Here is a 21,650-nt window from a genome sequence, read left to right on the forward strand (position 1 = left end):
GCACTTCATTCTTCTCCTTGACCCAAATAAGAGGGAAGGTTTTGTTGCTGTTCCAATTTTGTTTTTAGATCATTCAGGGAGAAACAATTCTGATGGCATTTTTAGAGTATTGTGAGCAATTTCAGGCTCCTTATCGAAGAAAAGACGTGCAACCATTGGAGGGTGTCCCGAGAAGATTCACAAGAATGATCCCAGAATTGAAAGGGTTAACATATGAGAAGCACTTGATGGCTCTGGGCCTGCACTCGCTGAGGTTTAGAAGAATGAGGGTGGATCTCGTTGAAACTGATCGCATATTGAAAGGTCTAGACAGAGTGGAGGTGGAGAGGATGCTTCCCATGGTGGTGGTGTCTCAGATCAGAGGGCACAGTCTCAGAATAGAGACAGATCCATTGAGAACAGAGATGAAGAAAAATTTCTTTAGCTGGCGGGTTGCGAACCTGTGGAATTGATTGCTACAGAAGGCTGTGCAGGCCTAGTCACTGAGTATATTTAAGGCGGAGGCTGATAGGTTCTTCACGAATCAAATTTTGGAAATTAATCCACAATTAGTCAAAGGTTATGGGAAGGAGGCAGGAGAACGGTATTGAGAGTGAAAATAAATCAGCCATGATGGAATGGCAGAGTCGTCTCAGTGGGCTGAATGGCTTAATTTTGCTCCGATGTCTTACAGTCACGATCAAATACTTCAGTTAACAGTGAACTTCCAAGACAAAGGAAATGCATTTCTCACTAACAGTGTGGAAGCCTCATGCATAATAACTCTTTGTTAAGATTCCAGAAGTGCATTGATTAGAGACAGAAAATAGATTTTCAGCCTTTTCAACCACACTGTTGGTGTGCACCTGCTGGCAGAAGTCACTACTGGTTTTTTCCCACCTCAATCCCAGCAACTCCAACAAACATCTTTTTTTCTGTGTTCCTTTTCTTGATATTTTCTATATTTACAGAACTGAACAGCGTAGATTGTCCAATAAAATACATTATAAACTCACTTGCATTGAGCCTCTCAGACCTCTGAGTGGGTTTCCTGCCCAGCCCAGACAGAGCTTGTTCCATTTTACCGGATACTGATGGAGTGGAGGTTGAATTCTGAGGATTTGTTGAACATCCGTCTGACTGCTTTGTTTCCCAACCTGTGGTGAGAGGTGATATTCTGTTTTTAGATGAAAATGCTGCTTATCTACATTAATTGGCAAGGACAAACACCAAAAAAATTAAAAGCTCAAGGCAATCTTCAAAATCCACTCATTTCTTTTCATGTCTAATTTTTTAAAATATATACTACTTCTGTTTTTGCACTGCACTATTTTAACCTATTTAATAATGGGAAGAGTGGCAAATGAAATACAATGTTGGAAAATGCATTGGTACTTTGGTTCTTTTCCATAGATGTACTTTGGTAGTAAAAATAAACATGCAAACTGTTTTCTAAGTGAGGAGAAAATCCAAATATCTGAGATGCAAATTGACTTGGGAGTCCTCATGCAAAACAACCTAAAGGCTAACTTCCAGGTAGAATTGGTGATGAGGAAGGCAAATACAATGTTAGCATTCATTTCAAGAGGTCCAGAATACAAGAGCAGTGATGTGATGCTGAGGCTTTATTAGACATTGGTGAGGCCTCACCTTGAGTATTGTGAACGGCTCCTCATCTAAGAAAGGATGTGCTGGCAAGGGTACAGAGGAGGTTCACAAGGATGATTCTAGGAATGAAAGTGTTATCATACGAGAAACATTTGATAGCTGCATCTATACTTGCTGGAATTTAGAATGCTGAAGGGGGTATCTCATTGAAATCTTTCTAATGTTGAAAGGCCGAGACAGAGTAGATGTGGAAAGGATATTTCCCTTAGTGGGGGAGTCTTGGACAAGAGGGCACAGCCTCAGAAAAGAGAAGCGTCCATTTAAAACAGAAAGGTGCAGAAATTTCTTTTGACAGAGGTTGGTGAATTTGTGGAACTTATCATCACAGGCAGCTGTGGAGGCAAGGTTGTTGGGTATATTTAAGGCAGAGCTTGATAGGTTGTTGATTGGACACGGCATCAAAGGTTACGGGGAGAAGGCAAAAGCATGGGGCTGAGGAGGGGAAAGAGGATCAGCCATGATTGAATGGCAAAGCAGACTCGATGGGCCAAATGGCCTAATTCTTATCCTATGTCTTATGGTCTGCACAGATATATACTTACTGTAATTTATTTATTTATTCATACTTTCTATATTATCACGTATTGCATTCTACTGCCGCTGTTAAGTTAACAAATTGCATGACACATGCCGGTGATAATAAACCTGATTCTGATTCTCAGAGAGCATGTGCCCAACATTGCTCTATGCTCTCAAGCATATCATCTCACTCACGAAACCCAATGGCCATTTCATGTTAAAAAGTTGTTTTAAGACCAAGCTCTCTAGAATCCCCTTGAAATCATGGTGCATAACATTGTTTATTCATCTCACTGTATTGGAAATTCTTCTGCACAGTGCAATGCCTCTGCACTCTCAGCAAGTTCACTTTAACAAAACTCAAACATCAAATGCAATCAGTTCGTTTACTGTAATCTCTCATCCTCACACCTGTCAGTGAGTGCACACTTCGACATCACTTATGTGGCTGTGACCTGCAAATGTCACAAGCCAGTCACACTAAAGCAGGCCTTACACTTGAGGAACCTCTGCTCTCCCATTAAGGAAGGCTGCATTTACTGTATTTCAAACAAGAGAAAATCCGCAGATGCTGGAAATCAAGGTGAAATGACACAAAGCGCTGGAGGAACTCAGCAGGCCAGGCAGCATCTAGGAAAAATTGAACTAAACTGACTTTATTCCTTACATCCTTCACATACATGAGGAGTAAAAATCTTTACATTAAAGCTCCGTCTAAATGTGCAATGTGCAATTTATAGTAATTTGTAATAAATAGTATATACAACAGGACAGTCAATATAGCAGAGAAATACAATTGTATCAGCGTGCATTAATCAGTTTGATGGCCTGGTGGAAGAAGCTGTCCTGGAGCCTGTTGGTTCTGGCACCTGTGTTGAGGGTCAGAGGGACAGAGGTGAGGGAGCCCACTCTTACCACCTGCCGGCGATCTGACAGGAAATCCAGGATCCAGCTGCACAAGGCAGGGTGAAGGCTGGGGTCTCTGAGCTTCTTGTCGAGCCTGGAGGGGATTATCGTGTTGAATGCTGAACTGTAGTCCAAGAACAGCATTTTCACATAAGCATCCTTCTTCTCCAGACGTGTAAGGACAGTGCATAGAGCTGTGGCTATTGTGTCACCTGTCGATCGGTTGTGTTGGTAGGCGAATTGTAGGGGGTCCAGTGTGGGTGGGAACATGGCTGCAGATGTAGTCCTCGACCAGCCTCTCAATTGTTGAGGTGAGTGCAACAGGACGCCAGTTGTTCAGACATGTTATCTTGGTCTTTTTAGGTACAACAACAATGTTAGATGTTTTGAAGCAGGAGGCCACTCTACACTGGGAGAGGGAGAGATTTAAAGTTTTCCACACCTGTCATTTGTGGAAAAGAGTACACAATCGACGTTTCAGGCCAATACTCTTCATCAGGTGCTGCTGAAGGGTCTCGGATTAAAACATCAACTGTTTACTCTTTTCCATAGATGCTGCTTGGCCTGCTGAGTTCCTCCAGCATTTTGTGTGTATTTACTGTGTTTGTTGAGGGAGTCCAAGGTGCTGGTTTTCTTGTAGGTAGTTCCTTGAAGAATTCTACACTGACCCATTCCATTCTTTTAGCTTCTGGGCTCCTGCTCATGGCCTTAACCTCCCGCCCACCTGACCCTCATCCGATTGTGCTTCTGATCACAAATCCCTTCGTCAAGACTCCAAACTTGTGCCCCTTTAAGCAGATCCAATCATGTCCGCAAATTCCAAAGGTCAGGTTTGGAAGTCCACAGTACCCTAGACCATTAACCATGACAGAGCTACAGAGCAAAAGTCTTTGTATGCATTTATTAGCCTAAGCGCTATTCCATAGCACACAGCACCTTTGAATTCAGCCTCAGAAAGCCTCGCTACAGCATTTTACTAAGTCTTTTATGACACAGTAGAATTTCTAGGCCATTACTTGAACCTTTAGATTTTTGTTTGCGATTCAAAAAACAAATGATTGGAAGCTCTGGATCAAGAAGTTTCCGTAATGGTGAAGGGCAACAAGTCCAAAGAACCTGGAAGTCAAGGAACATCACAGGTTGGATAAATAAAAAAGATGGTTTACAGCAGGTTTAGAAAAATGAAAACAGGTGAGGCCTGATAAGAATACAAACTATGTAAGGAGGTATTTAAATACCTGGCAGCACTTAACACTCAATAAATTCCAAACCTCTTTGCATGGGAATAAACTGAATGCCAACAGATCTATCCTCAGCCCAACATATTGATGCAATCATGAAGAAGGCACACCAGCTGCTATACCTTGGGGAGATTTGTTAAGTCACCAGCAACAGATGCACAGATGCGCGAAGGACAGCATTTTGACTCGCCACCTCACTGCGCAGTATGAAGGCACCAGTACACGGGATCAACAGAGGCTGCAGAGGGTTGTAGAATCAGCCAGCTCCAGCAACCTTCCCCACTGATATCATCTTCAAGAGGCAAAGGTGGCATCCATCATGAAGGATCCTCACCTTCCGGGACATGGCCTCTTCTCATCAGTGCCATCAGAAGACAACACTCAATATTTCAGGCACAGCTTCTTCCCCTCCACCATCAGATATCTGAATGGTCCATGAACATTACCTCGCTAGTCCTCTTTTGTGTTATTTATTTTTATAACTTATGGTAATTTTTGCATTGCACTACTGCCACAAAGTTAACAGTGATAACAAACCTGATGCTGATTCCCTTTGAAACCAGCAGCCTCAGCCAGCATGATTTCACATTCCCATTTTCCAGCTTTCCTGTTCTCATCTCCTTAATGATGGAAGCCCCAGAGAAATTATTCCAAGTTAATTTGGCTGTACTTCTCCATTTTCTCATTCACTCTTTTTTGGATACGCAATGCTATATTTGCGTTTATTCAATTCATTGGAACTGCTCCAAAATCCAGAAAATTGTGGAAAATCGCCACTCATACATCCACTATTGCTTCAGCCACTTCTTCTGAAAATTTGGAATACAGGTCATCTTGGCCAGATCGTTCGCCTGCTTTTGGCCAACTTCCAGTAGGTGGGGAAGCAACATCTCAGTCTTCATTACAACCTATGCATGAACTCAACTCGGCAACCCTAGGCCTGCTCAGCATGTGGATGCTATGTTCAGGCAGAATGCCTCTTCTGCAACATTTCCTCATTAGTCAAGAAGGCGATGCAACGCCGACACTTTCTGAGGATAGATTGAGGTGGGCAAGGCTCTCCACCCCCATTCTAACAACTTTCTACAGGAGCACACCTTGAGAGTGTCCTGCCTGGCTGCAACACTGTGTGGTATGGAGGCTGCAAGGACTCAGACCGCAAGATGCTATAGCAGATAGTAAAAACTGCCGAGAGGATCATGGGGTGTCCTCCCCCGACTTGTGACACTTTCCGCCAGTGTTGCAGACGAAAGGGCCGAAGCATTGTTGAGAATCCCAACCACCCATCTCACAATCTACTGTCAGGACGGAGAATTAGAAGCATCAGGACTCAGACTGTGTAACTGCTTCTTCCCTCAGGTTGTGAGACTAAAGAATACCCTGCCATCACCGTGGTCTCGTCACGAGGTCGAAGTGCTGCTGATTTTATACGGGACCGTTTACTTGCACATTTATGGTAATATTTTGGTTTGGGTGCTGTGTGTGCTGTGTTGCGAGGGTGCACCATGGTCTGGAGAAATGTTGTTTTGTTTGGTTTTATATACATATAAACAGATGACAATAAAATTGAACTTGTACTGCCGTGCTCCGTCATTGCTTGGAGTAGTTTTGCACCATGACTTATGGCATACACTGGGATGACACACAGAGTTGATCATTTTCTATTCATAAATGTTAATAGACAAAGAAATTGGTTTGGGAATTCACAGCATGTGCTTGCGATGTGTGCTCCAAGAGCAGAAGCAGAGGATTTACCCCCATATTTAGGACCTATTTTACATTAATTTCTTCAGAAGGCATATTCAATAAAGCATGTAATTCTCCAAAATACTGTTGACTTGAATCAACTAATTCAATCCCTTGGAGATAACATTGGGATTTGAACTGAAGTTATTGTTAAAACTGCCTTTGTAAAACTTTCTTTGGGTAAATTAAATGTTTTGTAAATCTGAGCTCACCATGATTACAAATAACTTCAGAGTATCCTTATGGCATTTCTGGTCACATCCAACTACACTGTTTAAGACTTCATGTTGCATCAATTCATATCCCACAGTTTACAGATAAGAGTTGCACTGACAAAAACATGTTTTGGAACCCACTTCCACAAATCCTCACAAAATTCTATTCACAAAACTGTATTTAACCGACATTAGTGGTTAGACCCCACATGCTTGAAACTAGCAAATGGTCCTCGTGCATTCACAATTCTTGCATGCTGATCAGTTATTTAAGTTGTAATTTTTAACTGAAATTGCAGTGCAAATACAAACGGTACATAAATCAACCGGATGGGATAAAATCCAATATATTCAAAAATAACACATGATGTGACATTATCATTTTTGTTATGGAGAAGAAATTACCATCTGTGGGAAATATAATAAGTTTAAAGCATACCAGTCTTAGAGCCTGCTTGATCAGTGGTTTTCACAGACTTCACCAAAAGCCGTGAGTTGGAGGACACTGTTAAACCAGGACGACACTGCTTTCTCTGTTGCTGCTGTTTCAAAGCCTGTGTGTATTTAAAAAAAAGAGTTCTATCTGGTCAATTATGTTAATTAAACAATATACTCCATTACCCTTACAACTTGCTAAAATTCCCAATTTAAATCTCTACCGTTATTAAACAGCCCTTACGGATTTGGTTTCAGTTTCACAACTCTTTTAGTTTTAAACAATTTAAATTGTCTAGCCCTGTGTTTCGAAATTTGCTATTTAAACCTTCAATTACTGATCCCATTTTTCTTTTATGGAGAAATAAGGGGATCTGTTCTTTTGCAGATTTGTTTAGTAATGGTCAATTGATGACTTTTGAAGAGTTAATTAGCAAATATTCTCTCTCTCATACACATTTCTTGCTATATTTTCAGGTTAGACATTTCTTACAAAAATGTTTCTACGTTTCCATATATGCAAGAATCTGATTTGTTGGGTACTATTTTCAGTATGAATCCTTTAGTGAGAGGTTTCATTGGTAGAATTAATTTATTTTTGCTACAAAAAGATAAACTCTCACCAGAGATTAAACAAGATTGGGAGAGAGAACTTAATATGGCTTTTGTTAATGAAAATTCGTTGCGAGTTCTGAAAATGGTTAATTCTTCTTTGATATGTGCCAAACATTGTTTAATTCAATTTAAAATTGTTCACCGTTATTATTTAACAAAAGAGAGGCTATCCAAAATATATCCTAATATAGACAACTATTGTGATAGGTGTAAAAATGAAGTAGCTACTTTGTCACATATGCTCTGGTCATGTTCCTCACTGAAATCTTTTTGGAAATCTTTATTTTCTACAATTTCTAAAGCTTTGAAAATTAATTTACAACCTAATACATTGACTGTTCTATTTGGAATAGTTCCGCATCATGTTCGGGGTATTTCATTTTCAAATCAACATGTAATTGCATTCGTTACATTGTTGGCAAGAAGGGCTATTTTATTGAAGTGGAAAGATATGTCTGCCCCTACACTAATTCAATGGTTTTCCCAAGTAATGTTATGCCTTAGTTTGGAAAAAATTAGAAGTAGAACTTTTGATCCCCGATTCAATTTTGAGAGAAGGTGGCGCTCTTTTGCCAAGATTATCATTTAATTTGAATTAATTTATATGGTTTCCTTCCAATTTTATGTTATATAAATGTGATTTGGCAGTTGCTGTTTTTTCTTTTTTTATATTTATAGATTATTGTAAGATGTATTGCTCCGGGAGTTGGTTCCTAATGGATTTTTATTTCTTTTGTAGTTAGTGGGGTTTTTTTTTTTAGTTAGTTGGGGTTCTCTATTTTCCTTCTTTTTCTTAAATAAGTTTTTCTTTTCATTAGCATATACAACCTTTTTTCCTTTCAGCTTTATTAATTATATATATATATATATATACTAATTTGTTGAACTTTTATATTTTATAGCTGTAGAAGATTATAAATAAAAAGATTTTAAAAATGAAATAAACAACATACAGTATATTAACAGGGATAAATACATAAAAGTAATTATACTAATTAATCTAATTAATAGAACTAAATGTCTAAATTGTGACAGACTTGTTTAGCATTCATAATCTACATGTTAAAATAATACAAAATATGGATGGAAAATTATTCACAAGATACAAACTTTTCTATTACAACCTGTGACAATAAACATAATTCTTAATTAATCATAAACACTTGGGAAAATGAACAAAGTAAGAAAGCAGTATTTCCTTTGTACCCAACGCTACTAGAAGAAAAGACATAAAAAAAATCCCAAATCAAAAGGAGGTGAAGTCAAAATAAGGAATACCATTTGACATGTTATGGCATGCAAGTATCAGCAGTTATTCAAAATGACATGCTAACCAATTTTTAGAGCAGTTAATTTTCTTTGTAAAATATGACATTACTTGTCAACATCCCTGAAGATTTAATCTGGGCCCAACATACCGATGCAGTTACAAAGAAGGCACGACAGATGCTATATTTGATTAAGAGTTTGAGGAGGGTTGGCATGTCATCAAACAGACTCGCAAATTTCTACAGATGTATAGTGGAGAGCATTCTAACTGGCTCTGGCACTATTTGGTTTTGGGGGGTGGGGGGGGGGGTCATTGCACAGCTTCAAAATAAGCTGCAGAAAGTTGTGAACTCAGTCAGCTCCATCATGGGCACCAGCCTCCCCAGCACCCAGGACATGACCCCTTCTCATTGTTACCATCAGGAAGGAGGTGCAGGATCCTGAAGGCACACACTCTACGATTTTGGAATAGCTTCTTTCCCCCTGCCATCAGATTTCTAAATGGACAGTGAACCCATGAGTACTATCTCTCTCTCTCTCCCCCCGCACTACTTACTTAATATTTTTAAAATGTATATGTACTTCTTACTGTAATTTACAGTATTATGTATTGCTGTCACATAACAACAAATTTCACGACATATACCAGTGATATTAAACTTGATTCTGACGAGTGCTTTCAGTGTTTGTGCACTTGGTAAGTTAAAGGAAATAACTGGCCTCAGACAAACCACCGAATGATATCAAGCACATAATGAACTGGTTAAACAAAATACACATGTCTGATTCATTACCAGACAAGATTATTTTTCCAGTGGGGTAATATGACTGCCCAAATATTATCTAGCTCCACACAAGAGGTATATCAATGCAGTGTCCATTTGTTCTTGATTAGCCAGGGCATCAAAGTGTATGAGGAGAAGGCAGAGGAGTGGGGATGACTGGAAGAATTGGATCAGCCCATGATTAAATGGCGGAGTAGACTCGATGGGCCAAATGGCCTACTTCTGCTCCTATATCTTATGGTCTTAATGCAGTACATATTTCTGCCAATGTCATTGCGCCATCATTATTTTTTTCAATTTAACGACAAGGAATCGAACATTTTTCTTCCTGGGTCCTTCAAAAGATGTCAAGTCAACCCAATAGTCTTTCCATGGATCGGGCCTTGACCCAGAATCAATGCATTAATATTGTTTAATTTGAATTAAGGGTATGCATTTTCATGTCCCCCCCCCACTCATCTGTGACATTTACTGGGAGTGTTGTATACGAAAGGCTCAAAGCACTGTTGAGGACCCCGACCATCCATCCCACAATCTCTTTGATCTACTACTGTCAAGAAAAAGAGGTACAGGAACATCAGGACTAGACTGCCAGATAGGGCAATATCTTCTTCCCTCAGGCTGAGAGACTTATTTGTGGCAATTTTTTTTATATGTGTTGTGCACCTTGGTCTGGAGGAACGTTGTTTCATTCGGTTGTATACATGTACAGTCAAGATGACAATAAACTTGAATTTGAATGAGGTGCTCTTGGAAAGGGTTTGTTGAATACTGAATGCAACATGAAAACTGAGGAACACCGTACCACATCACGAACACAAGTACAATGCAACAACCACCAATTATGACCAATTTTTAACTAAGCATTGTTTAAATACAAGTTTTGCTTAATCATGCATTATATTAATATAAATAAGGCATCCATTAGTCTTGTGAGACCATGGACCTGCGCCTGGAAAGTCTTCACTCTCCAGGGCGCAGGCCTGGGCAAGGTTGTATGGAAGACCGGCAGTTGCCCATGCTGCAGGTCTCCCCTCTCCACAACAACGATGTTGTCCAAGGGAAAGGCAAGGGCCGATAAAGCTTGGCACCAGTGTCGTCGCAGAGCACTGTGTGGTTAAGTGTCTTGCTCAAGGACACAACACGTTGCCTTGGCTGGGGCACGAATTTACGACCTTTAGGTCACTAGTCGAGTGCCTTAACCACTTGGCCACGTGCCCACACATTACATTAATGCAGAACACATTTACACCGATTTTGTTGTACCTGCCAGTATTAAAATATGTGAAGGTTTTATATTATTTAAAGCATAACAATATAAAACACTTTTATTTGGATAGCCTCAAGGGAAATGACAACTGGAAGCTTTTGTTTTAATGTACAACCTATTTGTGCTTAGAAATGACAACATTGTTTCAAAAAACAACAACTTCCAGAGATGCTTCAATGTACAAACTATTTCACTATTCAAGTCTCCGTTAGCAATCACTTGAATTGATAGTTACTTTTTAACACGAGATTGGAGCATTACTTTTCTCTGATGTTAAGAATAATACTGTACAGTGATTAGACTGTGTTGATCAAGAAAGCAGCAGAACCAAGGAGGTTGATACAGATGGATAAGTTATTTACAATAAAATGCTCCTTCAAATTACTGATAAAACTTCATGTCTGTTCCATTCACAACACAATGAATCAACATGGCTTCCACTTGCTTCTATTTCTAATTCCAGGGGATTTCCCTGGGAAATAGTGCAATCTCCAATTTATTCACAGTCATCTTATAAATGGACAAAACTTACACAGAACATTAAAAGACCACCTTGGATTCCTAATTCCAGCAAGGCCATTCAACAGTGGATACGTTTTCTTGTGTAAGCGGATACTGGGAATGAATGACAGCCCACTGGCCTCTACAGTGGCAGAGCTGGCATAAGACAGCAATCTCTTCATAAGGTGCGAAAGGGGACCTCAGCTGGATTGGAACTATGTATTACCCTCAGAAGATCCCCAACCTCCAACCCACAAGGTGAAAGAGAACAAAAATATCACCCATAAGAGCACTTATGTATATTCAACCCATAAAAGTTAAGATTGCCACCGCATGACTGTCAAACTCCAATGGGATTCCCTCCAGAGGACACTGCTTAAACTGCAAACCAAGTAATTATTGTCAGGACACTCAGATAGTTTTCTGGAGCGACATACAGTAGCAACCCAGACGCATTATTGCCGGACACTACAGGAGACATCTACTGTTTAAGTCAATCATTATCTTGCATTCTCTGGCTACAACACCCGGCTTACACTGTTAATTTGCATATTACTCCAGATACTTCTATGAGCTCCTGAAGTAGAGTTTTTTTTTTGTCATATGCACAAGTACGACAAGATACAGGTACAAAGAAACATTGCTTGCAGCAGCATTACAGGCATATAGATTGGGCCAAGTCCCAATGATCCCCATCACAGTAGACTCTGATAATGTGTACCCTGTCGTTCTGTTTCATGTCTCTAGAATCTGGAAACATTGGGCAAGGAAGTCTTAATTCATCTGGCTTTCATTTGTATGTGTATCATTTCTTTATCAGAATAAAACTGGCACAATTACAACGTTACTTAAACCGTTATAAAGATCATATGAAATCTACAATGGTCTTATCAACACATTGAAAATATTTGCTGATATGGGTTCTGAAACTGGAGAATATGACACCTTCAACCTCTTTTTTTAAATTGAGGATATCTTCTTTTTCAATTTTCTCACAATCAGTGGCATGGGCATTTAAAGAATACACAGAAAAAAAACTTCCATTTTATTTTACATTATTTTTTAAATTATCTTAGAATATTTAAAACAAAATATTAGATCAGAAAAATTGCAACTGTCCTTGGCCTAACATTTCTGAAAGGATAATGATAAAGTATAAAGGTATAATAAAGATCTGGACAAAATATTCCAAATATTAAAATTTGCTGAAATTTGTTTTATTTGTTCAGCTAAGTTAATAATAATTCAATTGTTGGCACCAAGTCTGGGATATTTATGAGACTACTAAGAAGACACGAGAGACAATTTGAAAGGCTAACCTGCTTGAGAGCCTTCTTGCTGTGCTTCTGGGATGGAGACATAACCTTATTCTGAGTGATGGAGGGAGAGGGACAGCTTTCCTGAGGCGAGGCTGGTTGAGATGATAACCTGGATGAGACTTGAAAAAAGAATTGGAAAATTAATGTAGTGAATAAAATCCATAATGTTAACAGACAATTTTCAAAGTTTCAACATTTCAATAATCCAAGGTACAGGGTAATAGCATGCTTGATTAATTTTCCAATGAGACCGTAGACATAGGAGCAGAATTCAGCCATTTGGCCCATTGAGTCTGCTCCATCCTTTATCATGGTTGATTTATTTTCTTTCTCAACCCTTTCTCCTCCCTTCTCCGCATAACCTTTGACCCTCTTACAAATGAAGAACCTATCAAACTCTGCTTTAAATATACCCAATGACTTGTCCTGCAAAGCCATCCACACATTCACCACCTCTGGGTCAAGAAATTCTTCCTTATCTCTGTTCTAAAGGGACATCCTTCTATTCTGAGACTGTGCCCATTGGTCTGAGATTCTCCCACAATTTGTAACATCCTATCCACATTCTCTCCATTTAGGTCTTTCAATATTCAGTAGGTTTTCAATGAGATACTCCCTACCCAACTCATTCTTCTAAACTCCAGTGAGAATAGGCCCATAGCCATTAAATGCTCCTCATACATTAACCCTTTCATTCCCAGGATAATTTGTATGAAAACTCCTCTGGACCATTCCAATGCCAGCATGCGCTTTTCTAGATATGGGGCTTTAAACTGCTCACAACACTCTACATGTGGTCTGACCAAAGCTTATAAAGCCTCAGCATTCTACTATGGTTTTCATATTCTATTCCTCTCAAAATGAATGCTAACATTGCATTTGCCTTCCTCAACATTGACTCCTCCTGCAAGATAATCCTTAGGGAATCCTACACAAGGATTCCTAAGCCTCTTTGCAGCTCTGACTTTTTACTTCTCTGCCCATTTAGAAAATAGTCTGCGTCTTTATTTATTCTACAAAGTGCATGACCACATACTACCTTGCACTTTATTCCATCTGTCAGTTCTTTTCCAATTCCTTATTCTGTCCAAGTCATTCTGAAGGCTCTGTTTCCTTAACACTACCTGCTCTTAAGCCTATTTTCATATTATCCACAAACTTGGCCACAAAGCCATCAATACCATCATCCAAATCATTGACATATAATGTAAAAAGTGGCAGGCCCAACACTGACCCCTGCAGAACATACATATTAGTCACTGGCAGGCAATCAGAGAAGGCCTCCTTTATTCTCACTCTTCGCTTTCTGCCAGTCAGCTAATCCTCTGTTCATGCTGGTATCTTTCCTTTAATTCCACGGGTTCTTATCTTGCTTAGCAGGCTTATGTGGAATAAGTTCATTGCAGTTTTTAAGTAGCCAGGGTGTAAAAGATCAGCAAGTGCACAACAAAAGCAGCACGAGGACCCACACAAAACCGTCTTCCCCGTCTATGGCTGACATTTTCAAGCACAATTCTTTATAATCAATAACACTGCCATTCTGATGATTGAACTCAGGGAAAATAACTGTAAAATAGAAGCAACACACATCAAAGTTGCTGGTGAACGCAGCAGGCCAGGCAGCATCTCTAGGAAGAGGTACAGTCGACATTTCGGGCTGAGGCCCTTCATCAGGACTAACCGAATGAAGAGCTAGTAAGAGATTTGAAAGTGGGAGGGGGAGGGGGAGATCCAAAATGGCCGAAGAGATTACAGATGGGGAGCAGTGAGAGATGGTTTCGCTGAACTCCCGTCAAAGGGAAGATTTAAACTTCTTCAGTGTAGGCATCACCGGAACAGGCTTCGCAGTAGTGAATTTAATTACTTTTTAAAAAAAAAAGATCCTTGAGGGGAATTTAAAGTGATCAGATCTGCGAGTGAACATTCTTAAAAATAAAAATTAGATGGATGCCTTCCAATTACACTTGGTATTAATTATGCTCTTTATAATGGGTGACTTCAATCTACATATAGATTGGGTGAACCAAATTGGTAAAGGTGCTGAGGAAGAGGATTTCTTGGAATGTATGCGGGATGGTTTTTTGAACCAACATGTCGAGGAACCAACTAGAGAGCAGGCTATTCTAGACTGGGTATTGAGCAATGAGGAAGGGTTAATTAGCGATCTTGTTGTGAGAGGCCCCTTGGGTAAGAGTGACCATAATATGGTGGAATTCTTCATTAAGATAGAGAGTGACATAGTTAATTCAGAAACAAAGATTCTGAACTTAAGGAAGGGTAACTTTGAAGGTATGAGACGTGAATTACCTAAGATAGACTGATAAATGATACTTGAAGGGCTGACGGTGGATATGGAATGGCAAGCATTTAAAGATCGCATGGATGAACTACAACAATTGTTCATCCCAGTTTGGCAAAAGAATAAATCAGGGAAGGTAGTGCACCCGTGGCTGACAAGGGAAATTAGGGATAGTATCAATTCCAAAGAAGAAACATACAAATTAGCCAGAAAAAGCGGCTCACCTGAGGACTGGGAGAAATTCAGAGTCCAGCAGAGGAGGACAAAGGGCTTAATTAGGAAAGGGAAAAGAGATTATGAGAGAAAACTGGCAGGGAACATAAAAACTGACTGCAAAAACTTTTATAGATATGTGAAAAGAAAAAGATTGGTTAAGACAAATGTAGGTCCCTTACAGTCAGAAACAGGTGAATTGATTATGGGGAACAAGGACATGGCAGATCAACTGAATAACTACTTTGATTCTGTCTTCACAAAGGAGGACATAAGTAATCTTCCAGAAATAGTGGGGGACAGAGGGTCTAGTGAGATAGAGGGACTGAGGGAAACACACGTTAGTAGGGAAGTGGTGTTAGGTAAATTGAAGGGATTAAAGGCAGATAAATCCCCATGGCCAGATGGTCTGCATCCCAGAGTGCTTAAGGAAGTAGCCCAAGAAATAGTGGATGCATTTGTGATAATTTTTCAAAACTCTTTAGATTCTGGACTAGTTCCTGAGGATTGGAGGGTGGCTAATGTAACCCCACTTTTTAAAAAAGGGAGAGAGAAACTGGGGAATTATAGACCGGTTAGCCTAACATCGGTGGTGGGGAAACTGCTGGAGTCAGTTATCAAAGATGTGATAACAGCACATTTGGAAAGCGGTGAAATCATTGGACAAAGTCAGCATGGATTTGTGAAAGGAAAATCATGTCTGACGAATCTCAGAATTTTTTGAGGATGTAATTAGTAGAGTGGGTAGGGGAGAACCAGTGGATGTGGTATATTTGGATTTTCAAAAGGCTTTTGACAAGGTCCCACACAGGAGATTAGTGTGCAAACTTAAAGCACACAGTATTGGGGGTAAGGTATTGATGTGGATAGAGAATTGGTTGGCAGACAGGAAGCAAAGAGTGGGAATAAATGGGACCTTTTCAGAATGGCAGGCAGTGACTAGTGGGGTACCACAAGGCTCAGTGCTGGGACCCCAGTTGTTTACAATATATATTAATGACTTAGATGAGGGAATTAAATGCAGCATCTCCAAGTTTGCGGATGACACGAAGCTGGGCAGCAGTGTTAGCTGTGAGGAGGATGCTAAGAGGATGCAGGGTGACTTCGATAGGTTAGGTGAGTGGGCAAATTCATGGCAGATGCAATTTAATGTGGATAAATGTGAGGTTATCCACTTTGGTGGCAAGAACAGGAAAACAGATTATTATCTGAATGGTGGCCGATTAGAAAAAGGGGAGGTTCAACGAGTCATTGAAAGTGGGCATGCAGGTACAGCAGGCAGTGAAAAAGGTGAATGGTATGCTGGCATTCATAGCAAGAGGATTCGAGTACAGGAGCAGGGAGGTACTACTGCAGTTGTACAAGGCCTTGGTGAGACCACACCTGGAGTATTGTGTGCAGTTTTGGTCCCCTAATCTGAGGAAAGACATTCTTGCCATAGAGGGAGTACAAAGAAGGTTCACCAGATTGATTCCTGGGATGGCAGGACTTTCATATGAAGAAAGACTGGATGAACTGGGCTTATACTCGTTGGAATTTAGAAGATTGAGGGGGGATCTTATTGAAATGTATAAAATCCTAAAGGGATTGGACAGGCTAGATGCAGGAAGATTGTTCCCGATTTTGGGGAAGTCCAGATTGAGGGGTCACAGTTTGAGGATAAAGGTGAAGCCTTTTAGGACTGAGATTAGGAAAAATTTCTTCACTCAGGGTGGTGAATCTGTGGAATTCTCTGCCACGGGAAACAGTTGAGGCCAGTTCATTGGCTATATTTAAGAGGGAGTTAGATATGGCCCTTGTGGCTACGGGGGTCAGGGGGTATGGAGAGAAGGCAGGTACAGGGTTCTGAGTTGGATGATCAGCCATGATCATACTGAATGGCGGTGCAGGCTCGAAGGGCCGAATGGCCTACTCCTGCACCTATTTTCTATGTTTCTATAATGTGCACAGGATGCTTATCACTACACAAGTTTCAGAAGTTTGATGTAGTCTGCCTATTCTCGTACACCTTTCTGATGTTCATCTTTGATGCCATATGCCATTGTTTTTCATGATAGCTCGCTCCATGGCAGTCAGTTCTACATCACACCATGTACATCAGGTGGCCACTTTATTAGATACACCTGCTCACGAATACAAATATCTAATAAGCCAATCATGTGGCAGTAACTCAATACATAAAAGCCTGCAGGCATAGTCAAAAGGTTCAGTGATTCAGACCAAACATCAGAATGCGGAGGAAATGTGCACCAAATGACTTTAACTGTGGAATGATTGTCGGTGTCAGATACTGCTGATCTACTGGGATTTTCGTGCACAACAGTGTCAGAGTTTACAGACAATGGTGCAAAAAACAAAACCCCAAAAAGTACAGAAAACAAAAAAAAATTCAGTGAGCAGCAGTTCCACAGGAAAGCACCTCGTTGATGAAAGGTCAGGGAATGGCCAAACTTGTTCAAGCTGACAGAAAGGCGACAGGAACTCAAATAACCACGCGCTACAATGGTGGTGTGCTGAAGAGCATCTCTGAACACACATCGAACCTCGAAGTGGATGCGCTGCAGTAGCAGCAGAAGACCACAAACATACACTCAGTGGCCATTTTATTAGGTACAGGGTGTACTTCATGTGCAGATTTTCCTCAAAATGCCTCATAAACTTTGAGAAAGAGGCCATAACCAAATCTCTTTGATAAATCTATTCTTGGCCTGCATTATATAGTACATTATTATGAACCAAAAATTAAAGTGTTGCCAGCAAGATAGCATTGATAAGACTGACTGTAAATCCATCATGTTTTATAAGATGTCCTTTAGTTGCACAAAACCCTGTGGATTTATGTAATGAGAAAAGTAGGTCAGTCTTCTTTTGAATGTGAGGTGATAAATTAAAGTGAAAGGTCATGGCTGTTTCATTTCTTCCCATTCATCTTTTATCCCCACATTAGCACAAATGTTTGCAAATGACACAAGTTCAAATTCTTCAAGACTCAAGCGTCACATCCCTGATATTGGCTTGGCTAGATTCCATAGGTCCAAGCTGAAAGCACTGATGTTCAAACCATAGAGGTTTCCTAGGCAAGTTCTAATGCCAATTGCTGCTATTAATTACCGCATTTTAACACCAAGACATTGGAAGAAAAAGGAGAAGGAAATGTAAATAAATATAATTGTACAAACAAAAGAAAATCTACAGTTGCTGAAAAATCCAAGCAATACGAACGAAATGCTGGAAGAATTCAGCAGGCCAGGCAACATCTATGGAAAAAAGTACAGTCGGCGTTTCAGGCCAGAACCTTTCAGAGGGACATTTGTACAGTGATCAGAGCTGACACCTATCTGCCCAAGTACTAGATGTGACATCGTACTGACAACTTTTGGTTAAAAAAATTAGATGCTGCTGGAGACGCAGGATATTGCAGATGTCGGAATCTGGAGCAATAAACAAAAGGCTCAAGGAGTTCAGTGGGTTGAGCAGTGTCTGTGGAGGGAAATGTATAGCTGCCATTTCAGGTCAAGACCTTTCAGCTGGACAAATAAATGTCATCTTTCCCTTTCCCTCTGCAGATGCTGCCTAACTTGTCCAGTTTCTCCAAGCTTATTCTTAGTTACGACTAACAGAATAGAATTACGTTTTCAACTAGAGAACAAGGATTACCAGAAAAATGTGTGCAGACTTTGATCCTGCTTGTCAAGAGATCAGAATCAGGTTTAATATCATTGGCACACATCATGAAATTTATTGTTTTGCTGCAGTAGCAGTTCAGTGCAATACATAACAACTATAAATTACAGTAAGTATAAATATAAAAATATTAAATTAAATAAGTAGTGCAAGAGAGGAAGAAATAGAGAGGTTGTGCTCGTGGAATTCATTCAAAAATATGATAATGGAGGGGAAGAAACTGTTTTTGAAACACTGAGTGTGTGCCTTCAGGCTCCCGTACCTCCACCTTAATGGTAGCAATGAGAAGAGGGCAAGTCCTGGGTGATGGGGGTCCTTGATGATGGATGTCACCTTTCTGAGGCATAGCCTTTGCACATGTGTCCCTGATGCTGGGGAGGCTGAGTTTACAACTTTCCACAGCATTATCCAATCCCATGCAGTGGCCTCTCCATACCAGGCGGCGATGCTCACCACAGAAATTTGCGAGTGTCCTTAATGACATGCCAAGTCTCTTCAAACTCCTAATGCTGTACCTGCTTTGTAATTGCATCAATATGTTGGGCCAGATTAGATCTTAAGAGACGTTGATACCAAGAAACTTGGAACTGCTCACCGTTTCCACTGCTGATCCCTCGATGAAGACTGGTGCGTTCCCTCGACTTCCCTTTCCTGAAATCCACAATCAATTTCTTGGTTTTACTGAAGTTGAGTGCAAAGTTGTTGCGTGACACCACTCAACCAGTTGATCTACGTCACTTCTGTACACTCCTCATCACCATCTGAAACTCTGCCAACAAATTTATCGATGCTGTTTGAGCTGTGCCAAGCCACACAGTCCTGAGTTTAGGGAGAGTACAGCAGTGTGCTAAGCATCCATCCTTGAGATATATCAGTGTTGATTGTCAGCGAAGAGAAAATGTTATTTCTGATCCACAGATTGTGGTGAACAAATCAAGGATCCAGATGGTAGGAGGTAGAGGCCCAGGATTTGGAGCTTGCTGACTAGAACTGAGGGTGTGATTGTGTTGAACACTGAGCTGTATACAATAGACAGCAGCGTGATGCAGTTATGATCCAAGGCTGAGTACAGAGCCAGTGAGATTGCATCTGCTGTTGACCTATTGCGGTAATAGGCCAGGAGTTGATTCTAGGCATGGCCAACTTCTCAAAGCACTTCATCACAGTGGATGAGAGTGCCACTGGGTGATAGTCATTGACAATAGACAATAGGTGCAGGAGTAGGCCATTCGGCCCTTCGAGCCAGCACCGCCATTCACTGTGATCATGGCTGATCATCCACAATCAGTATCCAGTTCCTGCCCTATCCCCATAACCTTTGATTCCACTATCTTTAAGAGCTCTATCCATCTCTTTCTTGAAAGCACCAGAGACTTGGCCTTCACAGCCTTCTGAGGCAGAGCATTCCATACATCCACCACTCTCTGGGTGAAAAAGTTTTTCCTCAATTCCGTTCTAAATGGCCTACCCCTTATTCTTAAACTGTGGCCTCTGGTTCTGGACTCACCCATCAGCGGGAACATGCTTCCTGCCTCCAGCATGTCCAATCCCTTAATAATCTTATATGTTTCAATAAGATCCCCTATCAGCCTTCTAAATTCCAGAGTATACAAGCCCAGTCGCTCCAATCTTTCGACATATGACAGTCCTGCCCTCCCGGGAATTAACCTTGTGAACCTACGCTGCACGGGCAGCTCAGGCTGTTCTTCTTCGGCTCTGGCATAATTGTCACCTTTCTGAAGCAGGTGGAAACCTCCGCTTGCAGCAGTCAGAGATTGAAGACCTCCTTGAACATTCCCACCAGTTGGCACAGATTTTCAGACCCCTACCAGGTACATCATCAGGACCTGATGCCTTGCAAGGGTTCACCCTCTTGAAGGATGTTCTGACGTCAGCCTCCAAGACAGAGGTCACAGGGTCACTAGATGCTGCAGAGATTTGCACAGGCTGAGTTTTATTCTCCATTTCGAAGTGTGCATAGAAGGTGTTGAAGTATCACAGCCATTCATGATGTTAGGTTTTACTATGTAGGAAGCAATGACAAACAAACCTTGCCAGAACTGACATGCACCTGATTCTATCTCTAACCTCAATTAGGATTGTTTCATCACCCTTAAAATAGCTTTCTGTAGGTCATAACTGGGCTTCTTGCATAGTTCTGGATCACTGAAATTGAAAGCCATGGATCTAGTTCTCAGGAGACTGGTTCATCCAGGGTTTTTGGTTCAGAAATGTCAGATATGTTCTCACAGGCACACACTCATTCACAGGTCACGATGAAGTCAAAGCCATCCTGTAAGCCCTCCTACACCTCCCTTGACCACACCTTCTTGGTCCTCACCACTGTTGCTGGAGTCTTTAGTCTCCGCCTATACGCTGAGTGATTGGACTTTCCACAGTGTGGCTGTGGGACGGCATGGTAAGTGTGTCTCGATGGTGGTCTAACAGTGGTCAAGGGTGTTGGCTCCTCTGGTTCCACCAGTGATATGTGAGTGGTAGTTGTTCTGAGACTTCTTCAGGATTACCCGGTTGAAATGCCCCATCAAGGTGTGCTGGTTCGTGCCTGCTGATTACAGTGCTCAGCTCCCTCAGTGCCTGCCGCACATGGAATGTAGAAACATAGAAAAACATACAGCACAATACAGGCCCTTCGGCCCACAAAGCTGTTCCAAACATGTCCCTACCTTAGAACTACCTAGGCTTTATCCCATAGCCCTCTATTTTTCTAAGCTCCATGTAGCCGTCCTGGAGTCTCTAAAAGGACCCTATCGTTTCCACCTGCACCACTGCCACCAGCAGTCCATTCCACGCACTCACAAATCTCTGTGTAAAAAACTTACCCCTGACATCTCCTCTGTACCTACTTCCAAGCACCTTAAAACTGTGCCCTCTCGTGCTAGCCATTTCAGCCCTGAGGAAAAGCCGCTGACTATCCACACAATCAATACCTCTCATTATCTTGTACACAATGTATATAACTACCAAC

At 40.9% G+C, this 21,650-nt stretch overlaps 1 protein-coding gene across 7 annotated transcripts in view; it reads right to left on the minus strand.

Annotated features, from left to right (window-relative positions):
* The window catches only part of LOC140194035 (putative Polycomb group protein ASXL2), a 196,661-nt gene that overhangs the window by 47,019 nt on the left and 127,992 nt on the right, over positions 1 to 21,650 (minus strand). For 6 of the 7 annotated variants that reach the window (XM_072251392.1, XM_072251395.1, XM_072251393.1 and 3 more), the window contains 3 exons: positions 12,469 to 12,587; positions 6,714 to 6,828; positions 996 to 1,136 (listed from right to left, as the gene is read on the minus strand). In XM_072251392.1, the coding sequence (XP_072107493.1) occupies positions 996 to 1,136; positions 6,714 to 6,828; positions 12,469 to 12,587 (375 nt within the window). The remainder of the gene's footprint in view (positions 1 to 995; positions 1,137 to 6,713; positions 6,829 to 12,468; positions 12,588 to 21,650) is intronic. The other variant, XM_072251394.1, reaches the window with a different exon arrangement.

This window comes from Mobula birostris, chromosome 2, assembly GCF_030028105.1.
Source record: "Mobula birostris isolate sMobBir1 chromosome 2, sMobBir1.hap1, whole genome shotgun sequence".
Lineage (NCBI taxonomy): Eukaryota > Metazoa > Chordata > Chondrichthyes > Myliobatiformes > Myliobatidae > Mobula > Mobula birostris.